Source organism: Solanum dulcamara, chromosome 7 (genome assembly GCF_947179165.1).
Source record: "Solanum dulcamara chromosome 7, daSolDulc1.2, whole genome shotgun sequence".
NCBI classification, from domain to species: domain Eukaryota; kingdom Viridiplantae; phylum Streptophyta; class Magnoliopsida; order Solanales; family Solanaceae; genus Solanum; species Solanum dulcamara.
Genome location: NC_077243.1, coordinates 7,762,044 through 7,788,076, shown reverse-complemented (window position 1 = coordinate 7,788,076; position 26,033 = coordinate 7,762,044). Strand labels below are relative to the sequence as shown.

At 32.9% G+C, this 26,033-nt stretch overlaps 1 protein-coding gene across 1 annotated transcript; it reads left to right on the top strand.

Moving 5' to 3' along the window:
• The first annotated feature begins 8,867 nt into the window (after positions 1 to 8,867).
• LOC129896241 (protein SOB FIVE-LIKE 3-like) lies at positions 8,868 to 9,769 on the top strand. The gene has a single exon (XM_055972098.1). It carries the CDS (start codon positions 9,281 to 9,283, stop codon positions 9,728 to 9,730), a length of 450 nt encoding a protein of 149 aa, XP_055828073.1. The 5' UTR covers positions 8,868 to 9,280; the 3' UTR covers positions 9,731 to 9,769.
• The last annotated feature ends 16,264 nt before the right edge of the window (positions 9,770 to 26,033 follow it).

Sequence of the window (26,033 nt, the reverse complement as noted above, 5' to 3'; positions counted from 1 at the left end):
AGATGTCAGCTTTACATTAGGATCTAGTGGTGTCTGAACTGGTTTTGCACCACTTATTCCCATCTCAAATATTAGTTCTAAAGCATACTTGCGCTGACTCGTGACATACCCCTCCTTGGACCTGGCAAACTCAATACTAAGAAAAAACTTTATCTCACCCAAGTCCTTCATTTTAAACTTGAGTTGTAGATTATTTCTGGTATGTATAATTAGAGTGTTGCAGCTGTCTGTAACTAAAAGATCATCTACATAAACCAGAACCACTACAAGCTCCTTGTCAACCTGCTTAGTAAAAAGGGAGTAGTCATAGTGACTTTGAACAAAGCCTAGTTGTATTAAAGCTTTAGTTAACTTTAGATTCCACTGTCTTGGTGCTTGCTTGAGTCCATAAAGGGATTTATGTAGTTTGTAGACTTTACCAGATTTCCTTTGTCTGCAAAAGCCAAGTGGAATGACCATATACACATCTTCAGGAAGATCACCTTGTTGAAAAGCATTGTACACATCCATTTGGAATACAGGCTAGTGTTTGGCAGCAGCAGTAGCTACAGACCTCACAATAACCATCTTAGCCACAAGTGAGAAAGTTTCTGAGTAATCCAAGCCTTCCTTCTGACTGAAACCTTTGGCAAAAAGTCTGGCTTTATACCTTTCAATAACACCTGAAACTAAATACTTCACCTTAAATACCCATTTACAGCCAATGGGGTGCTTTCCATGAGGTAGCTTAATAATACTCCAAATATGATTATCTTCTAAGGCTTTAATTTCTGATTTCATAGCATCAACCCACTTAGGATGAACATCAGCTTCAACAAAAGACATAGATTCTGAAGTATTGGAATAAGCAGCCAGAGAATGTCCATAGAAAGCAGAGAGATTAGCATAGCTCACATGATTGGAAACTGGATAAGAAAAACTAGCTTTAGAGGTGTGAAAATCATGCAACCAAATAGGAGGCTTGATAGGTCTAGAAGATCTCCTAGTGATATAGGAACATGAGTAGAGACTGGGGATTGATGTGAGAATCAGAAAGAAGAGAGGACTAGCTAATAACAGGAGATGCAACTGCATGTGAAGTAGGAGAAGTAGAAAAAATAAGTGTATTAATAAGATTAGATAGGACTACTGCTGGAGAGGGATCATCATCTAGAAACTGCAAGACAGGAAAGAAAGGAGGGCAGGAAGAACTCATATCCTTACAAGGAAATACCTCTTCTTTAAAGAGCACATCTCTGCTTACTAAAAAATCCTCGGTGGATAGGGCAAAGAGTTTATACCCCTTTTGCACATTAGAGTAGTCAAGAAAGATAGCTTTGGAGGCAAACTTATCAACCTTCCTTACCTCAGTAGCAAAGACAAGACAACCAAACACCTTTAGATGATCAAGGAGAGGAGGAACATGATACAACAACTCATAAGGAGTTATGCCTTTGAGGACACTAGATGGAAGTCTGTTAATCAGATACACACTAGTAGCAACACATTCACCCCAAAACTTCAGTGGTAATCCATCCTGAAACCTTAAGGACCTGGCTACATCCAGAATATGCCAATGTTTTCTTTCTACTACTCTATTTTGTTGGGCAGTTTAAGTACAAGAGCTTTGATGAATTATACCTAATGACTGAATCAAGACATTGACTTGTGAGTTAAAGAATTCACAACCATTATCAGTTCTCAATACCTTCATAGTTGCTGAAAAAACATTGGCAATCATAGCAAAGAAGGTCCTAAGAGCTACAATGACTTCTGATTTGGAGTTCAACAAAAGTAGCTATGAATATCTTGAATAATAATCAACCAAAGTGAGAAAGTATCTCTTACCATCATGGATGGAGACTCTATATGGACCCAAGCATCAGCATGTAAAATTTAAAAACAAGCAGTGGTAGATGTGTTACTCAAGGAAAAAACTTTTGTAGATTGTTTTGCTAATGGACAAACAGTACACAGAACATCAGCATGAGTAAGAACTACTTTGAAATAGCTAAGCTTTTTAAGAGTGCATACAAGTACATAACCTAGCCTTTTGTGCCATAGAGACAAGTTTGTACTAACAGATTTTATTGTAGAATGAGACTTAGGAGGTAAAGTAACAGACGTAACAACATTAGCTTGAGATTATGAGAATTCAGTGGAGCTCCTTGTGACTTTAACTGACAATCAACATTGAAAACATAGAGGTCATTCTCCAGTCTGCCAATCCCCCTCAATTTTCCATTGAAGAGGTCCTGAAAGAGGTAAAAATTAAGATAAAAGAGAGCACATCAGTTCAAATCTATTGTTAGCTTTGATACAGACAACAGATTATACTTAAACTCAGGAATATGTAACACATTAGTTATCTCAAGCCCTCCTAGAATCTGAAATGGACCTATGTGACTTAAATGAGCAAGAGAACTAGTAGGTATATGAACTTTTCCTCCTAAAGAATCATGCATGTTACTGTAATGTGTTAACATATTCAGTTTGCTAACCATATGCTTGGCAGCTTCAGTATCTACTATCCTTTTATCAGCATCAGTGAGATTAGGGAAATTCAAATTGCTCTCATATTCTGACCATTCTTCTCATTCTCTTGATCTAGCATCTGTAAGATCTGATTGTATTATTGCAGAGAGAAATGAAGAGGTTGTAGCTGTAGATATTGTTGATACTGCTAAGGCTGCATGTTAGTCATAAGAGCATGAGATATATCATAATCGCTATTACCAACTCCTTGCTTGGAAGATCTATGTTGAGTCCTACTGCTACTAGTAGATCCTTGTGTGTGGTAAGATGATTGATTCTGAGCATTCATGTTTTGTTCATGACTAACATTAACCCCTGCAAAATAAGCTACAGTAATAGAGCCAGGGCCAATCCTTTTCTTTCTTTTCCAATCAATAGGATAACCATGCAATCTATAGCAGATGGCCCTAATATGACCCTTCCAGTTGCAGTAATCACAATACAAGTTACTATTGTAGGATTTCTGAGTAGATCTAGATGAATGTGTACCTGATCTAGTCATATTCATGTTCCCTGAATATGAGCTAGATCTTGGATGATTCATATTCATATTCCCTTTACCACTATTGAAAAATACCATAGTTTCATTCAAATAGCCAGCCTGACCAGATTCAGAATTATCATTACCAACTGCATTGGCTTTGCCAAGCATTCTTTGATTTTCATCAGAAAAGATTGAACAACCATCAATTGCACCAGTTGGTGATCAACATGATCATAGTAGGCTTGTCATCATGCCCAAGGACCGAAATCCTACCTGCATAGCAATGCCTGTTTCTTCACCTCATCATCATTGATGGTTGATTAATGTTTAGATCTTAGTTAATTGGTCCCAAACGGGATAAAGGAGGAAGGTACAGTTAGCGTAAATCTAGTCAAATAATGACAATACCGAATATGTAGCGACATGTATTATGAAGATTCATATATTATTCAATCCTAACTAGTTTGGAATTAAGGCATTGTTATTGTTATTATAGTTCTCAAATTTTGAATTAGTATTCCAACGGTTAAGCATAAGTTTTTCCCATCCATGCTAGTACTTTTTTCCTAGATAATAAAACAACTGTTACTAGATGGGGGACTCGAACTTTCACCAACAAGGTGAAGTTCAAGTAGCCAACAAATTAAGGTGCTAAGATTTCTCCATTGGCACTAAAATCACTTGTCATCAATCATTTTTCTTTGATTCTTATTGTTGTTTATAATTCTAATCTGATCAATACTGGATTAATATTACTGGTACATAATTAATGTGAAAGTAAGGTGTTAATTATTTGCAGATTCTGTTATCCATCTAGCTCCTTTACTCTTTTTTTCAGAGCAAAGTCTATTCACTTTGCTTTATTGATATTATTTAAATTGCAGGGATTCTATTCCTTATTTGTGCGCATACAGTTAAATTGGAATTTAATTACACATTCTAATGGATAAGTTCGACAAAAGTATGAAGGACAACAACATAAGTACAGTATTTGATAAAGATTATGCAATAAAGAGAATAAATTAAAGGGCTTGAGAATATTAGGCACCATAATTTAAATGTTAATGACCAGAGGCCTAACCAAAATCATACAAGATTCATCCTTTGTTTCCCTATAATGGAATCTTTTCTTCCTTTTTAGGTGATGCTTCTTTTTCCCTATTGCTATATAGAGAATCGGAACATAATCCGTTAATTCCGGGTGTGTTTGGCACAAACAAAAAATATTGTAATGTTTGATAAGTAAATTAAAAAAATATTATCTAAAGAAAATTTGTATGTAGTCCAAAAAAATACTATGGTTGTGGGGTGACAAGTTCAAACAAACCATAAGAATTTTTTCTCTGTCTTGAGTTCATAGCATTTTGGCAAAGATAAAAGAGTTTGACACTTGCAAACCTTGAAACAAAGCTCGTATTCTTTCTAAAATCCTTTATATTTAACATGACGGATGTTGAACAAAGGAACGATCGAGGGGCAACTGATTTGAAGGAAGCATAATGGAGGTGGGAGGTAGCCGGGTTGGGGGCATTTTGTAATTGTAACTAGGGGTGTACATGGATCGGGTTGGTTCGGATTTTTTACAAACCAAACCAAACCATTTGTGTCGGGTTATTAAATCTATAAACCAAACCAAACCAATAAAAGTCGGGTTTTTCGATATCAATTTTTCTCGGGTTTTTCGGTTTTTTTCGGGTTTTTCGGGTTTCTCGGGTTTTTTGGATTTTTTCGGATTTTTCGGGTTTCTCATAGTATCTAATAAAAAGCACAGAGCAGTGCTTCTTAAAAAGAGTTCTAGTACAAAATATCAACAGATAAGATGGAGGCACAAGTTTGAAGTTTTAACTTTATAATATAACTTTATAAGATAAGTTTTTTTTGTATATTATTTAGATGGGCTACTCAAGTCCAAATCTAAATGTAAGAAAGAAAATAAAAATTATGAAAAAATTTTAAAAAGTATTTATAAATTACATTTTAATAAATATTTTTATGTATAACATAATTTAAAAGTAGTATATCTATAATCGGATCGGTTTGGATTCGGTTTGACTTTTTTTAGTTAAAACCAAACCAATCCTATAATGGTCGGGTTTTTTTTTCAAACACCAAACCAAGTCAAACCAAACCACTAGTCGGGTTTTTTTTCCGGTTTGGTTCGGTTTGTCGGTTTGGTGCAGTTTATCGATTTGTCCTGTACAGCCCTAATTGTAACGATACAATGTGTTTGGAATGTTAAACTTATTTTTCCTACTACTATGAAAATCATTTTTCTGATTTTTAAGAAGGCATACTACATAAATATGACTCTTAACTTAGCTTTAACTGACAACTATGACCTCTAACTTTACTAATGCACAAGTAAGTACTTTAATATCCAAAACTTGAACAAATAGACACATTCGTCCTACATGATAATTTTATGTCCTACGTGTATTGTGCCACGTAGGACATGTGTGTCTACTTGTTCAATTTTATATAAGTTTAAATGCATACTTGTGGAGGGTAAGGTCTACATACACTCTACTTTCTCCATACCTCACTTTGTGGGACTACACTCGGCATGTTGTTCTTGTTGTCTTCCTAAATAAAATATTTTTCAAAATATTTTAATCAACCAAAGATAGAAAAATTGAAAAACATTTTCGTCTGTACCAAACACACCATTTACCATTAATTTGAGAATGACAAACTAGTTTGAAGGTTGATAACAGATCATTTGAGCCGCAAATGTAACTTCCCAATAACATATCTGCCCTTTCATATTTCCAAAAGAAGTATTTTTCAACTTGATATTAATAATTATAAACTTAAATGTTCGATGGGCCAAGTAAAATCTTGAGTGAGATTGGGGGAATATATATATCAGATAGAATCATATCATCCAAGTATGTGCAATATCCACAATTAGTTAATCATCAGGTGTCTATAAAAAGCCAGTCACTTAGCTGATTTCATGCAGAACAGAAGCAAACATACTTTAAAAAAACATACAACTAAGATACAGAGTGGGAAAACAAGAATGAATTCAACAGGCACTTCAGCTGAATTTTGGCAATGGAACTCACCAATTCCATACATTTATTTTGGCCTTGCAATCACTGTCGCTACAATTGCTTTTGCATTAATTTATCTCATTTTCTGTGGCCAAAATTCTGCTTCAACAGAGCATTTGGTTGAGACTGATGAGGAAGTTAAGAAAAGACATCAAATAAATTTCCTAAATCCTGAGCCTAAAATTGTGGTTGTTTTTGCTGGAAATGACAATAAGCCTTTGTATATAGCAAAGCCTCTTACTTATTCTCCAAGTGCTGCACAGAAAGTCTAGTCCACCAGTTGCTCCTCCTTTTTGGTTTGACATACCCGAAATTCACTGGGCCCCGACTAATTGCTGGATAGGCTCACTAAGGTATAAACCGTAAAATACTTCCTACCATAAAGTTCTCTATTACCAAGTCTCTGAATTCTGTCCAAACCATCCCGCCGCACCTAGTGATAGAGGTAGGATTTTCGCTAAGAGGTTCATTTTCTATTTTATGTACATAATAAAAAAAAATTGACCCTCTAACTCAGCCCCTGACTGCACCCTCAATGCTTTTTTCCCCTCCTTTTAACATGTTTATTCCTGTGAGGGAATAAGGTAATTAGGTGTACAGTTATTGTTTTTTATTTTATTTTATTTTATTTTTAAATATACCAAGATTTTAGTGGACTTTACAACTATGCACATGTTCAATGAATGCATTAAAGAGTTCAAGAAACTAGCAGGAAGGTGTTATTGAAACACTTTTCAGCACTTTTCAGGGTGGTCGAACCTAAAATCAGGACAGTAAATAAAGTACAATTAGGATAACAACATGAAGAAGAGTAAATTAAGGAATTTTATATAAAAGACAGCCCGGTGCACTAAAGGTTCACTATGCGCAGAGTCCGAAGAAGGGTCCGACTACAAGAGTCTATTGTACGCACCCTTACCTTGCATTTCTGCAAATTAAGGAATTTTATATGTTTAAAGAAATTTACAATCTTTGTAATGTGAACGACAAAGATTTGTCATATCTAAGTTTGACTTGAATACATACAAAACATTATCTTATTGTTCAAAATTATACTTTGGCACTCTCCCCCTATAAGATGAGCTAGAGGTTCATTTAAATTTGTTTCGCTGAAAAATTATATACTCTATATATAAAATTAAAATTATTTTTTATATAAGTATAATAAATATTAAATCTTCTTAATTTTTTTTTATATATTAATCTCTTAGTGAAAATTTCGACTCTGCATGACAAACTGCGCAACATTTAAATGCAAAGGCAAAAAGAAGGGAGGGGGAGGGAACTAAGGTGTTTAATTAGATTGGATCTTTCCAGCCTTGGGATATTTGTCCTATTGTCAAAAAGAATTTGGAAAAGAACATCACATGGAGCCCAAGACAAGTGCCATACAAGATATGATCTTCCAAAAGGACAAATAGCAAGAATAATAGATGGGCCATGCCTGTCTAGCATTTCCTTATAATAAGCCATGCCTTAGGATTACAATGTGAGGAACAACTAAAAAGTCATTAAGAGGCAAACCATACCCCATTTCAATATATCCTCAACTGGTTAATTAATACTCTTATTTACACCTTCCCTTAGGAAAAAATGACTCCTTTGGCTTTAATAAACCTATAGAAACTAACATGAATGCTTACAAATACTTTCATAATTAATACTATCCTAAATTCTAGATCTAACGACATTCCAGATCACCATTTGAAAAGAATAAGTTATTACACCCCCCCCCCCCTCTTCAACTAATGTGACATAATTTGATTCCGCAGAATTTAAGTGAAAAGAATGAAACTCGTGATTTTAAATATATCATAATATTTGTGTGACGATAAAAAAATCTCTCATTAAAGGCAAATTGCAAAAAATATAGTCAGATGTTTTCAAATGTAGAAATGTGTTGTTCTTCTCCGAATGAACTAGTAAGAAATAGTGTCAAATAAAATGAAATGAAGAAAATACTTCTTCCCTCCCAATTTATGTGACACTTTTAGGATTTTGAGATTCAAACAAATTTTTCTTTGACTATAATTTTTCATATGTTGTTTAAATATATTGAATTGTAAATTATTGTGGCTTATAATACTAACTAATTTTCAAATATATAAATTTTATTTCTTAAAACTTAAAATTCCATATTTAAATTCACGATCAAACTAAACAAGTTTGATTCTCAAAATTCAAATGGTGTGACAGAGAGTAGTCATATATAATAATTGTGCAGCTAAAAGATTTTAGCTGCGCAATTACTGATCATGGGTGAAAGATTGTACCACTAAGGGGCGTGTAAAATGGATGTAATTCCTCCATAGTTGACTATTTCTTAGATTAGAGTCTTGAAAATAAAATAAAGAAAAACATGGTAAGAAGCATGGATTTCAATTAGTTTGATCAGTGAATTTTGAATATTAGATGATTAAAAAAAAGCAAAAATTATGGAATAACAAATGAATCATATAGTATAATTGTATATGTACTAGTCAGAAAAATAAGTGGAAAAACCATTAGTAAAAATATAAAATAAAAGCTATGTCTCCTTCTAAAGTCACAGAACTTACTACAAAACAACTCCAGTTGGCTTCTCTTAAATTTTTTCTAGCAGAAGAAAAGCTGCATAATTTATTTACTCTCAACCTCTTGTTTTTATTTGACATGACATAGAAATAAGTAGTGAGACTGATAGAGAGGTCCTTTTTTCTAGCCTCATTAACAACAACAAAATAAAATAAAATAAAATAAAAAAGTTTAGTTTATATATTTTCTTTTCTTCAGAGTAGCATATAGGCTGTGCAACTTCTTTCTCTTCCCTGCATTTTTGCATTCAAAGCAGAGCTTCTTATTTAATGAGTCCACGTTCAGAAATCAGAGAAGTAAAGATATATGTACATCTTTTTTTCGAAAAATAAACTAAGTCCTTTGAAGGGTCGTTTATTGTGCCTTTTGTTATTGTAAAAAAAAACAGGTCTTTTCTCTATCATCTTTGACACCTTCTACCTGTCCCTCTGTACATGTAAATAATGGCGATGTACATATCCTAGTGGTGAAATTTAATGCAAAAATAAATAAATACTAGTATAAGATGGGGGCATGTTTGTTCTATACAGGTGTTTTGATTCAGCTTTCTTTGCCTTTTTAACATGTACCAATAAACTCAACTTCTTTTTTCTGTCTTTTTACTTCTTTCTAAGGCAGTCTGTTTTTTTTTTTCTTTTAAAAAAACTATTCAATGGACCCTAAGTCCCATATTTTTAATGAGGGGGAAGAGTGTCACAGCAGTGAATCTGGATGGACAATGTACATTGGCTCACCTTCGAATGACGAAGACGATGAGATGAATTACGAAGGTGATTTTGATGATGATGATGAGAATGTAGGACGAGGTCGTCGCAAGAATATAATTAATAATGATAATGATGATGATGATACTGATGATTCTATGGCTTCTGATGCATCTTCTGGACCAAGTCATCATATTGTTAGAAATGAGAATAAGAGTACAATTCCAAAGGAAAAAGGTAATGGAAAAAGTGGTTCCAACAACAAAGTCAGCATGAAGAAAGCTAGTGTTAAGAATCAAGATAAAGGAGGGTACTCTGTTTTTTCAGCAAAAGGAGCTAAAGTTCCATCTAGTAGTGAAAAGGTAAAGAAAAGTATTTGGAAGGGCAAAGGAAAATAAAACTTACTACAACTACTATATTATATATCATCTCTTTGGTTATATTACTGTACTTAATTTGTATCTCTTTTGTTAGTAATTAATGCAATGTTAAGGATGTTTTGCCATTAGAAATGAATCAATTTTTTTGTTCCCTTTTGGTTGTTCATGGATAGTTTGATCAGTTGGCAGATAGGAAATGCATTAATATTATATATCCTTCATTCATAACTCTCTTTGAATCATGTCATTCCTAGATAGTTAAACGCTTTTCAATGCCAAGAAATGATGTGTATCAAGATTTAGACACGGTATTGGTAGTTTCTTGTATTCAGAATTTCCATTGAGCAGGTACGAAAATTAAAAATATAGTGCTTGAGATTTGAATTTTGATAAATTAGGGTTTTATGGGAAATATCCCTTGCTTGACTTGTTCATCATCTATCATTATTGACGAAGAAACCTCAGAGTGAATTTTGAATTCTCTAAGCCATTAAATCAATCTTTAATCTTGTGTTTGGCTGATTCAAAATATATATATATATATATACACTAAATTATTTTTTTAAAAAAAGTACCTTATATATACCGTATAATTTTTTACCAATGAAGTTCTCATAAATACCCTTGCCCCCTCATAGATTCACCCCTTCTAATAACTGATATCTAAATTTAATATGCACACATATTTAAGTAAAATTTTCAATATATTTACACAATTTAAACAAAAATTATTGGTTCGATGGTCACCTACGGTACTGTGGTTAGCTCATGTTCTACCATCATTTGGAATTTGTGATGACAAATCCTACTAGAGTAGTAGAGTGTCAAATAATAGATGGGTTGATGTGAATTTGAATAGGTCATTAATCCGTCCAATTTTTTTTGAATTGAGATAAATTGAATTAAAATGGGCTAAATAATGGGTCATAGCTCAATCTGCTCAACTCTTATCAAATTTTAATTTTTTATTTATAATTTTCTATTTAATGACCAAAAAAGACAAAATTGTTAAAAAAAATTATATTATAAATATTTTGATAAGATTTTATTTTAGCCAACTTGGACAAGATATTCAGCTCAGATAAATCCAATAGATGAGCTAAATTTTGCAGGTCAAAATGGGCTGAGCAAAATAAATAGGTAAGTATTAATCCGCCCAAATTTAAACTAATTAGGCGAATTATATTTTTTTGGATTAATTTTCAGCCCTACCATCAACCTGTAATGAAGCGGAATGACATTTTAAGTGGCACTCTCTTCTTCCTAATTTTAATTAGGCGAATCATATTTTTTTTGGACTAATTTTTCACCTCTACCATCAATATAATGAAGCGGGTCCTTCTTCCTTATTTGGTTGGCACGTTTACTTGTCGATGGGTAACTTGACAATATATATCGAAAACTTTTAGCAGTCCAACAGAGACAAGATCTGCAAAAGGTCTTTCCCCTAAACTAAAGTATATGAGATAACATGAAATTCTAGTCACTGCGCATGCAAAATAAAAAGAGGAGCAAGTCAATGAAAATGCAATATACCCACAGGCCACATGGCCACATATTGTGTAACTATTCTTGTTTAGTTGGAAGCAAAAAAAAATGTATGATTTTTTTTTTTATAAACAAGATAATATATTAGTCCGTTCCACTTTGTTTTGACTCGACGATGAAATTTAAGAAAGAACCTTCTTTTTTGAGTTATATGATTTTAAAATTTTTTAAACATGTCATGATGTTTATTTGGTTATAAAACTTCTCATTGAGAAGATAATAAAATTTGTCATTTTAAAAATAAATTAATAAAAAAAGTGTCAAACAAAATGAAACATAGGAATTAGAATATACCAAGCATATATGATCTAAACATGAATAGAGAAGTAGTTCACCGTATAGCTCATGCATGCATAGGCGCAAGTGCGAAGCGTATTAGGCTGGGTTCTATAGATTCAATTGAATCATTGCTTTCGGCTCAAAATATATACATATTAAATATTTTGGGAGGGGAGTGCGGTTCGGGGGAGGGGGTTCAAGGGTTGAGGGTTGGGAGCGTTGGTTAAGCGGAGAGTAAATAATGAATTTAAAATATCATTTATTAAACTTATTTTTCCTACTTTTATTAAAAAAAATATTTTTAAGAAAATTATTTTCTGTAAAAAAATATTTTTTAAAACATTTTGACTATCAAACATAATCAAAATTGAAAAATATTTTCCTCATTACCAAACACACCCAATAAGAAGAAGTGTTGGGAAGTTGAAAGAGTGAGACTGTGATCAACCCCTGGTGCAGAGGATTACACATGGGATTTAGCGGGAGATTTAATTTTATAGCTCTTTACAAATTTATTTTTTAAGTTATATATTATTTATAAAAAAAATTCATTTTTACATCAAAAAAAATCTAAAAAGACTATTTTCTTCTATTTAAATTATAAATGGGTAAGAAATCTCATTTCCTCGACTACGACCCCACGTGAAGGATTACACATGAGGTTTAGCAGGGGGTACGATGGAACATCCTGCATGATCTGATTTGAAAATTAAATGTGGAAGAGAGCTTTTAAATTGAACGTTGCAAAACGATTCGAAAACGGACCCCCAACCTGTCAACAGACTGGATAACGTGTATGGCCAAATTAAAAGAAGGAACAATTAACGTAACTTCATTGTTTTCCAAACATCATGTTTCTATCTGCTGCTACGTACTTTTGGTTTGTGTTTATACATTGTATGTAGATGTAGAGCTGTTGGGTTTATTAATTTTAGTATCTTCTTTTACACACTCTTTTATAAATTAAAATCCCAAAGGAACCTTACCTAATCTTTATGCATACGTGTCACGATGATTATATATGTATGTAAATCAATTAATTAAGCTGCCAATATACTTCCTCTCACATGTTATAAGAATTAAATCATTAGTTTAAATCATCTAGAATGAGTAAATAAATTAAACTTAATACTATAGTCTATACACACAATCTTTGATGAGCAAATTAGGTAACTCTTTACAGTAAGCTTAATTAACATAATAATTTTGTAAAGTAGAGTAAGAACATATATGCTATAAATTATAATCAGTTAAATTGCTTTTGTTTTTTAACTATTGAAGTATCAATGTATATATTAACATGTGTGAATAAACGGAAAATCTTTCTAGCTTCCCATCCTCGTATTTAGGTAGGAGTAATAAAATTATCTTATGAAAATATAATTTATCCATTTATCAAGAACTCAACTTGGCGTGCCAATTTTTTACCATCTAAAATTGGTTGATTTTGACTAAATATGTAGCCTGATCTGTTTGGATTAACTTATTTAAAATAATTTATAATCTAAAAGCAGCGCAAAAAAAAGAAATAAGTTGGGGCCAAAAAAAGGTTGGGATACCTAACTTATATTTTTGACTTATAAACTATTTTTAGATAAGTTAAGTCAAACAAACACTAAATAGGTTCCTGAAATATTGGACAAAAAAGTTATTTTTCTTCCGTTTACTATTTATGAAGCCATAATAAAAACAATCATTAATTTTGTTTGGTAATTATTAAACAACTTGGTAAGAGATATTTGGATGAGTAATATGACTCATTAGTTTAACCCATCTTGACTCAACTTATTCAACCCAAATAATTTGTGGGGGTTATATTGACACACTCATATATTAACTCAATCAAATTTGACCTGTTCAAATTTAGTTTAATTCATCCATATTTGACACCCCTAAATATTGGTAATTAGTAGAGACATATCCATTGTTTAAACTTTATTAGTTCAACTTTTGAAACTTTTAGCATTAACTTCGTTCTATTTTTAAAATTATGGATTCATATGATCTACTTTAAAGTGTTGGTTCAGATGAGCTGCATCCACATGACCTCCTTAACCATACAGACGGCCCAGAGACGGAAGTAGAGTAAATGTACTGATTACTTTCAATTTAAATTCTGTATTAATTTTTTTAAAAATTATTTAATATGTATAAATATTCACGAGTTCTCAAAGTAGGAATAAAAAGTACATAATTATCTCAAAGGTAAGCAACAACAACCTATTTGGTGTAATCCTACAAAATGGAGCATCTACGCAAACCTTACCCCTGCAGACTATCAGTGGTGGAACCAAGCTTTTCACTAAGAGGATTCAAAATATAAAAAACTAAATATACAAATAATTCAAGATCGGGCTCAATATTTACTATATATATACATAAAAGATTTTGACTGTACATGTATGATGTAATTTTTTCGAGGAATAAAGTTCGAATCCAGCACCTTATAGCTCCGCTCATATCTATCTTAGAGGTAGAGAGATTGTTTCTGATACATGATGATAAAGGGAAAGTAACAAACAGAAATCATTGTCAAGCAGTGCATTATTATATAAAAAAATGTAGTCAAAAGTAGCTAGGAGATTTAATATATAATCAAATTTTAGTTGGTAGTACTTTGTAATATAGTGTTGGTGTGTGTGTGACGTATAGTAATGAATTGAGAAACGACGAAGAAGAGAATATAATTGAAGGCAGGAGCAGTAACAATCAAACCAGCGGAGAAGAGGAGTTGCGCACTAATGCAGGTAAAATAGCAGCAGCTAGCGAAGAGTACTTATTAATAAATGCGAACTCAGAAGAACCTGATCTGGCCTGCCGCATGGCAGTGACCGCAACACTCCATGTCATTGGGACACATCTTAATTGTATTGGACAAATTAAAAACATAACTAGGAAAAATCAAAGGCCCAAAGGTACTTGCATGTGAGTAGATTACTTTGTTCATATGTATATATCATATCATGATGCTGGCTGGCTTTTTTTTGGTCTCTTTTTCTCATCGATTACATTATTAATATTCATAGTTGGCTCAGAGTTAGCTAGTGGGGAGGGGGGGGGGGGAGTAGCAGGGGACAGAGATTGTGAAACCCCGTTTGGGTTTTAGGGGCTTATGTTCCCTCTTGAGAATGACTTCACCTATGCCTAACAACATCCCTTGTGTGTCTACTGTGCCCACCCCCTGGACCCGTTCCAACGGTGAAATGCTTCTTCCCAAACGGAGTTGGAAGCTAGCGACCTCATCTGCATTAATTGTGTCAATATCTCTTTCAAACCTTAATTTAATTTGTTGTTAGTCTTGTTTTTTTTTTTTGGGCATAATATCTCGGGACCTATTGTTTATTAGGTACACATATGAACTATTTTTGTCCTAATTAACTTTGGCATTTTTATAGCTTTAGCCCTAGTCGTAGACACTTATATGCAGGTGGAACCACAATCTTCACTAAAATCACAAAAAAAAGCATCTATTATTTAAACATTAGAAATAATTTTAATCATGTATATAAGGGGTCAAGTGAAACCCTCTTAGTCTTACCTAGCTTTTCCCATGCTTATACATGGCAAAGAGAGTGAGTAAACTCTCTTTTATGCGTGTGAGGTTGATGAAAAATTAATAAAGCTTCTTCCGAGTAGCTAGAGTGATCACATAATTATATACAATGGTTTATTTGTTCCATATTGTACATGTTTTTCTTCTTAGTTGTTTTTAATATATACTACACATATTTTACCTCGACTTGTTTTTTTCTTTAGGTAAAACTATTTGTTCCATGATTTGTTTACAAATTTGGCCTGGAAAAATTATCCGAAAGAATTAATAGACTCAAAATGCTAAAAAAATATTTTATTATTATAGAGATAATGATATGAAGGGGACTAAAAATATTCACGCGATAACTAGTGCATCATACATTTTCGAGTTGAGATCGTTTAGGGGGTGAAAGCTGCCAAACTGGCTACATATATGAGGATAATTAGGAGATAATTTAAGTATGAATTGGATAAAAGATGTCAAGTCTAAAAGTTCCCGAAGTATTATGCCTTTCATTTTTGAAAATTTCATGGTAGCTAGTGGTATTGTTCTTCTATTTTATAAACGTTACACATTTTTTATCACACAAGTTGTTTGATAAAATTTGTAAAATAAATAAATCAGTATTAAGACCCCGTTAATTGTGTTTTGCAATTAGTCAATTGGAAGGGATCCTTGAATGTTCTTTATTTTTCTTTGGTGTTATCTTATCCCCTTTTCTTACTGATCATTTTATAGATAAGATATATGTATGATAGTCGTTATTTTCTTTACAGAAACTGATCAAGGATAAAGTAGCATTTCAAAATCCAGATGAGTTCTTGGAATACTTCATAGAATTCACCCAAGATCACAATTAAATTATTAGACAAAGATAAAAAATGAAAAGGGAATACTAATCTTTATCAATGGCAATAACTTGATTGAAGGATTTGATTTTCTAAACCTTGAACATAATTCTTTGTGCTATTTTTTATCTGAGATAGAGAGAAAAAGAAAAGAATGTATCTTCTGATTTAATTAGGGACCATGTTTATTTATAGCTTTAGAGATGCTTTTTCATGTTGAAATGTACTTTTAATTAGAATGTCTTTTTATGAAAGGTACTTTTAATTAGAATGTCTTTTTATGAAAGATACTTTTAATTAGAATGTCTTTTCATGGAAGATACATTTTCTTAAAATACATTTTCATAAAAGGTACCTATTATTAGAATATTTTTTCATGAAATGTATCTTTTCTTACAAGTTTCCATCATGATTATAAGAAAATGCTAATGAAATGATAGCATATCTTTGTAGAAATATATTAATATGTGAGTCCATAAAATAGAAATTATCTTCTACTTCAAGACGGTTAAAACAGAAATTATTGATCGAGTGCGTAGATTGGTGTAAGATACGAATATTCATGATATATGTTGGTTGAGATAATTTCTTCCTCATTTTTGATGACCTGACTAGTTATACAGTGTTTCAATGTTTCCAAGAGTCGAGCAAATAAATACGCTCCAGAAGAACTCATGTTAAAATCGCTCAGGATATAGGCTATATTTTACAGAAAGTTGAGACTGAAAAAAAGGTTTTGTTTTGCGTATTATGGTTCATGTTTTTAATCTGCTTCTCTCTCTTTATATCTTCTTGAGCCAGACTATTGGGAACTCTCTTATGTCTAATGGATTCCACAAGCTTTATTCACAAATAATCTCCTCACATTACCTGTCTCTGGGTTTCATTTGCCCTAATTATAGACAACTAGAAGGCGTCTTTCTAAATAAATTTGGTGCCGCTCACGACTGAACCTCTCACGAGCCTGAATTGATGCTGAATATGTCGTTGAAACTAACTCAACTTGGCTCTTTGAAAATAATAAAAATAAAAGAATTACTGGATATTTGAAACTGTTAAAGGATTTCAGTGTCAAGCTTGAATCATGTAGCGGATTGACAAGATTCTAGATGAATTAATTTGAAGATTTGGTAGAAAGATAATTCTTCTTTAGTATAAAAAGTCAAGGCAGAAAATTTCTAATTGAAATATTGGTAAACCATTAAATGGTTTCATAAGATAATCCTTGACATTTTAGCCCACAGATAGTGATGTCATGGATAACATCAAGAGGAAGATTTCATTCCTATAAATAGGTAGCTCTTGATTTATTTGTAACACATCTCTCACTTGTCTTCTTATCTTCTAAGACATTTGATCTTCTTTCTTACTTGTAGTATTTCACTTGTATTCTTTTGGAGTGAAATAAATATTGATTAGTTGTGTCCGAGGATTGAGCAAAAGAAATTAAACTTTTGTCGAACCTCATAAATTTTTGGTGTTTTTTTATTGTTGTCTCATTTACTCTTTATTAGCAACCTTTAGATATAGCAGTTGTGATTTCATCACTCTCTATATATTTGACTTCCGCAATAATTGGTATCATAGCCAAAGTATTATCTGAATATATTCTGTGATTGCAACACAGTCTTAACTTCCACATCAGAAAAGATTTACTTTGATCTTTTACATTGTTAACTAATAAATAGTATTTGTAGCAAAAATGATGAGTCCACATCGAATGTCAATAATACGTCATCGTTGACATCTTCACTTATGACTAGAATTGTGTCAAATGCGAAATTTGCAGTTGAATTTTTTAACTCTTGCAAGAGAACAAAAGTATACATACACAAAGGAAACTTCTGCAAGTAAATTGTGGAATGCACTGTAGAAGAAATTCTTGAAGAAAAACAGTTAAAATAAACTTTACATGAAAAAGAGACTGTTATGCTTCACATATATCCTCGGTAGCACAATAAATGATCATATCACCAGCTTTAATAAGTTGGCAATAGATTTGCAAAATATGGATGTAACTTTTATTGATGGAAATATGGAATTAATGTTGTTAAGTTCACTTCCGAATGAGTTCGAGCATCTTGAAACTACTGTACTTCATGGGAATGATGAACTATCTCTCAAAGAAGTTTATTCTGCCTTGTATAGTTATGGACAAAGAAAGAAAGAAAAATAAAAAGATGGAGAAGCAGAAGCATTATTCGTGAGAGGTCGTTCTCAAAATCAAACGGGAACAAAGAAAGGAGGATTCAAGTCAAGATCCAAGACCCAACAAAGATGAATGTGCCTTTTGTCAAGAAAAGGGGCAATCGAAGAAAGATTGTCCAAAGTTGAAAAGTAAGGTCAAATCAAACAATGGAAAGACCGTCATGAATTCAAATGTAGTCGATTGTGATGACTCTGATTCCTCGTTGGTTACAACGGATCCATCCAAATCATCTGATGTATGGTTGATGGACTCAGCATGTAACTATCATATGTGTCCTAATCGGGACTGGTTTGTTGATTTATAAGAAGAAGAATGTGGAGTTATTGTCACGCCCCGGGAGGGTACCCTAGACGTGCCGGCACTCGAAAACCATTTCTGGCCTTCAAGTGAACCACTTGGTCCAATCACACTTTTATTCAGTTACACTCTATTAGCGGAAGACTCAAATTATAAGAATACTATTCATAATAAAGCCAAAGGCCAACCACATCTCCATTCAACAACTAGAAAAAAATAAAACTAGTCACAACGAAACAATTCAACATCATCCACACTCTAGTCTATGAAGCCTCTATCAACAATATAAGAGGTGCCAATGATAAATTCATGGCTACCACAAATCAAAATAAAGAAAAACTAACTCAAAACTGAAAAGATAATTGCGGTATCCTCCGAAAACAAGGAGGACTCACCAACTAGCTGGAAGTGAATAGATCTTCAACGATGCGCCTGTTGATGATCTCTAGTACCTGTCTCTGCATCATGAAACGATGCAGGCCAAATGGCGTCAGTACGTGGAATGTACGAGTATGTAAAATGGCCGAATGAAACATACATCAAGGTGGGATCAAATCAACTCAGAATCTCAACTCAGAAGAAGGTCCAACTCAATCAAGATGTTCTGAGTCTAAACAAAATATAATTTAGACAGGACCAATCACATACAATCCAGCCCAATCCATTCCAATCCGACTCAGAGTACTATCAAGACCTATATGGGAGTTTCTCTTATCCGACAACCATCACTTATGAGCAAGTGATAGTACAACAAGCCGACGTTGTTGCCACGTCCGTTCATACCTTGCCAGGGTACGAACGAATCAACAAATCATAAATTCATAACCAATCAAGTCCTCTTATATCAGGACAGTAATTTGGAAAACATCCGACTTTAACGGTCCAATTCTTTCATACGTTTGGCGACGTAGTTATTGAATTCGAGTTATTACTTACTCTTACCCAATTCGGTGCTCGATACTCCTCCCAAGACTCAATGCTCATAAAACTCTATCCAATCAATTCAATCTAATCATATCGACCAGTCTCGTTTGGACCTCTGTCAATTCATCAATTCTATTCCAAATCAAGCCTTTTGACCAATCATATTATCCAATCAACACCAATCTTATATATATATATATATATATATATATATATATATATATATATATATATATATATATATATATATATTTTAAAGGCAATCTCAAGAATATTGCTTACTTTACTTTGTGTCATTACCTTTGACTAGAAAGAATGTCTTTCCATAGTGTTCTTTTGTCAAACATTATTATTTAATAACTATCCAAGTTGTCCCAAACCAAACCAAACACTTCACGTAAAATTAGGAAATAAATGATAAAGTTAGCTTTTTCTATATTATTAGAATATATCAAAGTGGAAGTATTATATGAATATACTAATAGGAATATAACTTTTTCTTAAATATAATTTAATTTCATGATGCTAATGGAATTCCATTGAGGCATCAACTCATAGAAATTGGATTCATGCTAACTAAAAGGTTAATCAAATATTGTTCTCATCTTATTTCTAGCAATTTGGATCTGTGAAGGTGTTAAACTAATGAAAACATCCTAACCAACATTTTAGTGTTCTTTCTATGTTCCATCATTTGGTAGTTGAATTAAACTGTAAAGTACCAACGGATTTCAAGTTACTGCAAGTTAATTATCTATTGTTAATATAACAAAATATGTTTAACAACTCATATCAATCAACTCTTAGACATACCAAAATATGTATAACAACTCATATCAATCAACTCTTAGACATAACAAAATATGTATAACAACTCATATCAATCAACTCTTAGACATAACAAAATATGTATAACAACTCATATCAATCAACTCTTAGACATAACAAAATATGTATAACAACTCATATCAATCAACTCATATCAAACATGAAACATTTATCAATTTCTCAATTTATCAATATCAACATAACAAAATCAAGTTAATAGATGCATGAACTCATTAGGACATAAATCTATCAAGAAAACCCAATTCTTATGAAAATTCAATCTCAAATAAGATGTAGGGCACATGGTGAATTTAATCCATGTTTTTAGTAGCCTTACATACCTTAGTGTAGATTTTGAAGAAACCTTGATGTTAGGTCTTCAAAGGGAAACTTGAATTCTTGAGTTTGAGAGGATTTTATTGGAGATAATTTGAGAGAGAAGGGGATAAAGATTTGGGTTGTTTGGAGAGGAAAAAAGACTTAAATTATGATCCAAAACGCGTCCAGTTATGTATATAGATATTAGGTAATTTTACCAAAATATCCCTACAAAATCTGGAAAATCGGCCAAAATTCGCTGCAGGTCTTCTCTGTTCGATCAAGCATAACTTTTGACTCTAAACTCGGAAAAATACAATCTTGGTGGCATTGGAAATAAGACTCAAAGACCTTTAATTTGATAGGTTATGGGACACCCAGTTCGTTATATTTTAGGAGATATGGTCGTTTGAAGTTGACCCTTATACTAACTCATTCGGAAACTTAGCCGAAAGGAATTCTTTGGACTTGGCTTGATTTTTTTGGGATTCCTTATGACCCTAAATCACATATAATATTTTAAATACTTATGAATCAATCATAGATCATATATACAAATTGAAGCCTTCGAGTTCGATCTTATACGTACATGAAGAATGGTTCAAATCTTAATGGAAAAAAAATTGGGGTGTTACAGTTATTCACACCGCAAATAATAATTCTCTTACCGCATATGGTGTTAGTTCAATCCGATTAATAAATCATGATGGATTGAGCAGAACATTAATAGATGTTCGATACGTATCGAATTTGAAGAAAAATCTCATTTTTGTAGAAGCCCTAGAGTCGAATGGGTTCAAAATTGTTGCAAATAATGGGATAATAAGAATATTCTCCAGTGCATTTGTGTTCATGAAGGCAATTCGAAGAACCAATAACATGTACAACTATTAAGATAGTACAATTATTGGAACAACGGCAATAACATCCAGTGACGACAGGGAGGCAGAAATGACCAGGCTATGGCATATGCACTTAGGACATGCTGGAGAAAAATCCTTGAAAACTTTATCAAATCAAGGATTACTGAAGGATTAAAAACTTGCAACTTGGAGTTTTGTGAGCATTGTATCAAGAAAAAACAGGCAAGGATTAAATTTGGAACAGCTATCCATAATACCAAAGATACTTTGGATTATGTTTACTCTGATGTTTGGGGTGCTTACGAAACACCTTCATTAGGTGGGAAACACTATTTTGTAACTTTTGTTGACAGTTTTTCCCGAAGGTTGTGGGTATATCGATGAAAACTAAAGATGAAATTTTGGGAATTTTTCTCAAATGAAAGGAGATTATAAAGACTCAAAGTGGAAGAAAGATCAAGTGTCTTCCTACAAATAATGGTATAGAGTATAAAATGATCTTTTCCAAAAATATTGTGAAGATAATAGCATCATCAGACATTTCACCGTCAGAAATACACCACAATAGAATGGAGGGTAGAACGCATAAATCAAATTTTACTGGAGAAAGTTTTGTGTATGTTGTCCAATGCTAGCTTGGGCAAATAATTTTGGGCTGAGGCAATAACATATGCATGACACCTTATTAATCGTCTACCATCTGCTGATATTGGTGGCAAGACACTATTAGAAAAATAGTATAGAAAACCTACTGAAGATTATGATTCTTATATGTATTTGGCTCAATTGCATATTATCATGTAAAAGAGTCAAAATTGGATTCAAGAGCAAAGAAAGCTCTATTTTTGGGAATTACTTCTGGAGTCTAGGGATACCGTTTATGGAGTCCAAAAACAAGAAAAATTATTTTCAGCAGGGATGTTAGCTTTGATGAATCTGCCTTGATAAATAAGGTAACGATTAAAGATGTCAAACAAACTGATGGTGCTTCAAAGCAAGTGAATTTTGAGGGAAAAATAATTTTTCCAACACAAAGAGAAAAGGAGGAAACAACAGAAGATTTTCCTTTAGAAGAAAAGCCAGTCGAGGGGGAGACTCATCTCATGAACCTCAACCACAGCTTGAATCAATAGCAACTAGCAAGTCAAAAAATAATAAAAAAAACCTGCTCAACTCATAGATATAGTGGCTTGTCTAGACTCAATTACAACTAAGGGCATTCCTACCACTTACAAAGACGCAGTCCATAGTCCAAAAGAAGATAAATGAAGGATAGCCATGAATGGTGAAATGTAGTCCCTTTATCATAATCACACATGAAAATTGGCCAATCTCCTAAAAGGGCAAGAAAGCAATTGGGTGCAAATGGGTATATGCAAAGAAAGAAGGATTTCCTAACCAAAAAGATGTTCGATACAAAGCAAGATTGGTGGCCAAATGATATGCTCAAAAAGAGAGAATTGATTATAATGAGGTATTTTCTCTAGTCATGAAATACTCCTCCAAAAGAGTTTTGTTGGCTTTGGTAGCACAGTTGAATTTGAAACTAATTCAGTTGGATATAAAAATTGCATTTTTACATGAAGACTTGGAAGACGAAATCTACATGACTCAGCCAGAATGATTCAAAGTTGATGGAAAAAAAAATATGGTGTGAAAAATTAAAAAATCATTATATGGATTAAAACAATCATCTAGGCAATGGTACATATGATTTGACAAGTTTATGTTGCAGCAAAAATACAGAAGAAACAAATATGATCATTGAGTGTATTTGTGCAAGCTTGAAGATGGATCATTTATATATCTTCTCATGTATGTTGATGATATGTTGATAGCTTCTAAAAGTCAAAAGGAAATTGAGAAGCTGAAAACTCAACTAAGAAAGGAGTTTGAGATGAAGGATTTGGATGAGGCAAAGAAAATTCTTTGCACGGAGATTAAAAGAGATAGACATTCAAAGAAACTCTTTTTATCTCAAAAGGAATACTTGAAGAGGGTACTAAATTGCTTTGGTATAAATGACAAAATGAAGTCGGTTAGCACTCTGCTTGCTCCTCACTTTAAGCTTAGTAATGTTATGTCGCCAAGAACTGAAGCTGAACAAGAATATATGTCAAGAGTATCACATGCGATTTTGATAGCTTGATGTATGCAATAGTTTGCACAAGACCAGATATTTCACATATTATGGGAGTTGTCAGCAGGTATATGCATAATCCCGAAAAGAAACATTGGCAAGCTGTAAAATGAATTCTAAGGTATATTCATATTATTGTAGATGTTGGTCTAGTTTTCGAGCAGGAAGATAGTCAATATCTTGTTGTATATTGTGACTTAGATTATGCAGGTGACGTGGACAAACGAAGATGAACTACTGGTTATGTTTTCACTATTGCAAATGCACCAGTTAGTTGGAAGTCTACTTTGCAGTCAACAGTTGCTTTGTCTACCACTTAGATGGAGTACATGGAATTACAGAGGCTGCGAAGAAAACAATTTGGCTTCAAAAGTTGCTTAGAGAGCTTGGTATTGAACAAAAAGACATCACAATATTTTGTGATAGTCAAAGTGTTATTCATTTAGCAGAGAACCAAGTTTATCATGCAAGGGCGAAACACATTAATGTCCAATATCATTTTGTACGAGACATCATAGAACAAGGTGAAATCATAGTGCAGAAAATTCAAACTACAGATAAACCTACCGATATGCTGACGAAAGTGGTGACTGCGGTCAAACTTGATCAACATTATTGAACATTGAAGATTGAGGTTAAAGATACAATCAAAATTTGTTGAGAGAAAGTTGAAAATGGAGAATCTTATCAATGTGGAGATTTGTTAAACTTGATAAGATTCTAAATGAATTAATGTAAAGATTTGGTAGAAAGATAATTCTTCTTTGATATAAAAAGTCAAGGTAGAAAATTTCTAATCGAAATATTGGTAAACCATTAAATGATTTCACAAGATAATCCTTGACATTTTAGCCCATAGATAGTGATGTCATGGATAACATCAAGAGGAAGATTTCATTTCTATAAATAGGTAGCTCTTGGTTTATTTGTAACACACCTCTCACTTGCCTTCTCATCTTCGAGGCATTTGATCTTCTCTCTTTCTTGTAGTATTTCACTTGTATTTTTTTGGAGTGAAATAAATATTGATTGGTTGTGTCCTAGGATTAAGCAAAAAAATTAAACTTTTGTCGTACCTCATAAGTTTCTGGTGTTCTTTTTATTATTGTCTCATTTACTCTTTATTAGTTACCTTTAGATATAGCAATTGTGATTTCATCATTTTCTATATATTTGACTTCCGCAACAACGGATCCATTTCATCCTTTCAGGACTTGTCTTTTCAATTATCTTTTCCTTTGTTCCTTTTTCTTAATTAAGTTTATTAGCTTCAAACGGTCGCAACATAAGGAATTCTCAAGAGCTTTATTTGAATCTATTGCAATCATTTTAGACAGCTAGAAAAGCTTTTGATTTTTTCTACGGAAAAGGGCCTAAAATACCTCTCAACTATGTAAATTGGTACAAAATTACCCTTCATCTACCTATTGGGCCTAAAATGCCCCTCAAGTTAATCTTTAGGCTCTGTTTTACCCTTATCTCTAACAGTCTAAATATTAAAAATAATTAATAATTTCATTAATAATGTGTCACTATCCTATTGGCTATCCTAATATTTAATTAAACTAATTTTAAAATCCAAAACCCATACCCACCCATTCCACCCAAAAGCCCTACCCGTAAAATCCTTCTTTACCATCAATCGGAGGGGGAATCCCCTGCAATATCGCAACCACCAACGCCCCAGTCTGACTACAATTCAATATATGATGCGACATTGTCACCTTCGATGGAAATATTGCCCTCATCTTCTTCGTTGGAGCTTCGAATTCCGAATTCACAAGTACAAAGAACAATTCTTTTTCATATGGAAACTTCAATGGAATCAATTCCAATGGATCATAATTTCTTACCAACACAAAACCACCCATAATCGAAGCTGTTATATTATTAGCATGATAACCCAAAATCTTCGTTTCCGATTCCAACCCAGCAAGAACAAGATCAGAAGCACTAAATTTCCGACCAAAAACCTCATTCACCGACCAAATTGTTGAGGAGAAGAAACAGAAGAAGAGTTAGACATTTTTAAGAAAAAAAGAGATGAGCATTGATGGTGAAGAAGAGAGGAGATGAACATTGATGGTGAAGAAGGATTTTAGATGAAGGGTAATTTTGTATCAATTCGCATAGTTAAGGGATATTTTATGCCTTTTTTCATTTTTTCTATCATACACCTCGCATTTTCGTCCTTGCATTGTATTTTAGTTGCCATATATATCTAGAAAAACACATCAATTGCAATTACTTGCATATCTTCTTACCCCTTATAGCTGAGAGATTTTTTTGAAAAGGTTTAGTCCTTTTTATACCAGAAATCGTTGTACGTTCTACATTTTACTATTGTACGTTTGGAGCTAAATCATTCAATCACATATATCACAAAATGCCTTGTTTTTCTGTTAAAATATATTGGAGGAATTTATTTTTGAAGCTGAGGGTAGTTTCTTACTTACAGCCTCCCTTTCCCTTTAATCCAATCCCAATCAAGCACTTTGTAACTGCAGGGAGGAAGGGATGAAATTGAAAGAA

What these genes read in the sequence shown, in the direction of transcription:
- LOC129896241 (XM_055972098.1), top strand. Translation starts at nt 9,281, where the DNA reads ATGGACCCTAAGTCCCATATTTTTAATGAGGGGGAAGAGTGTCACAGC.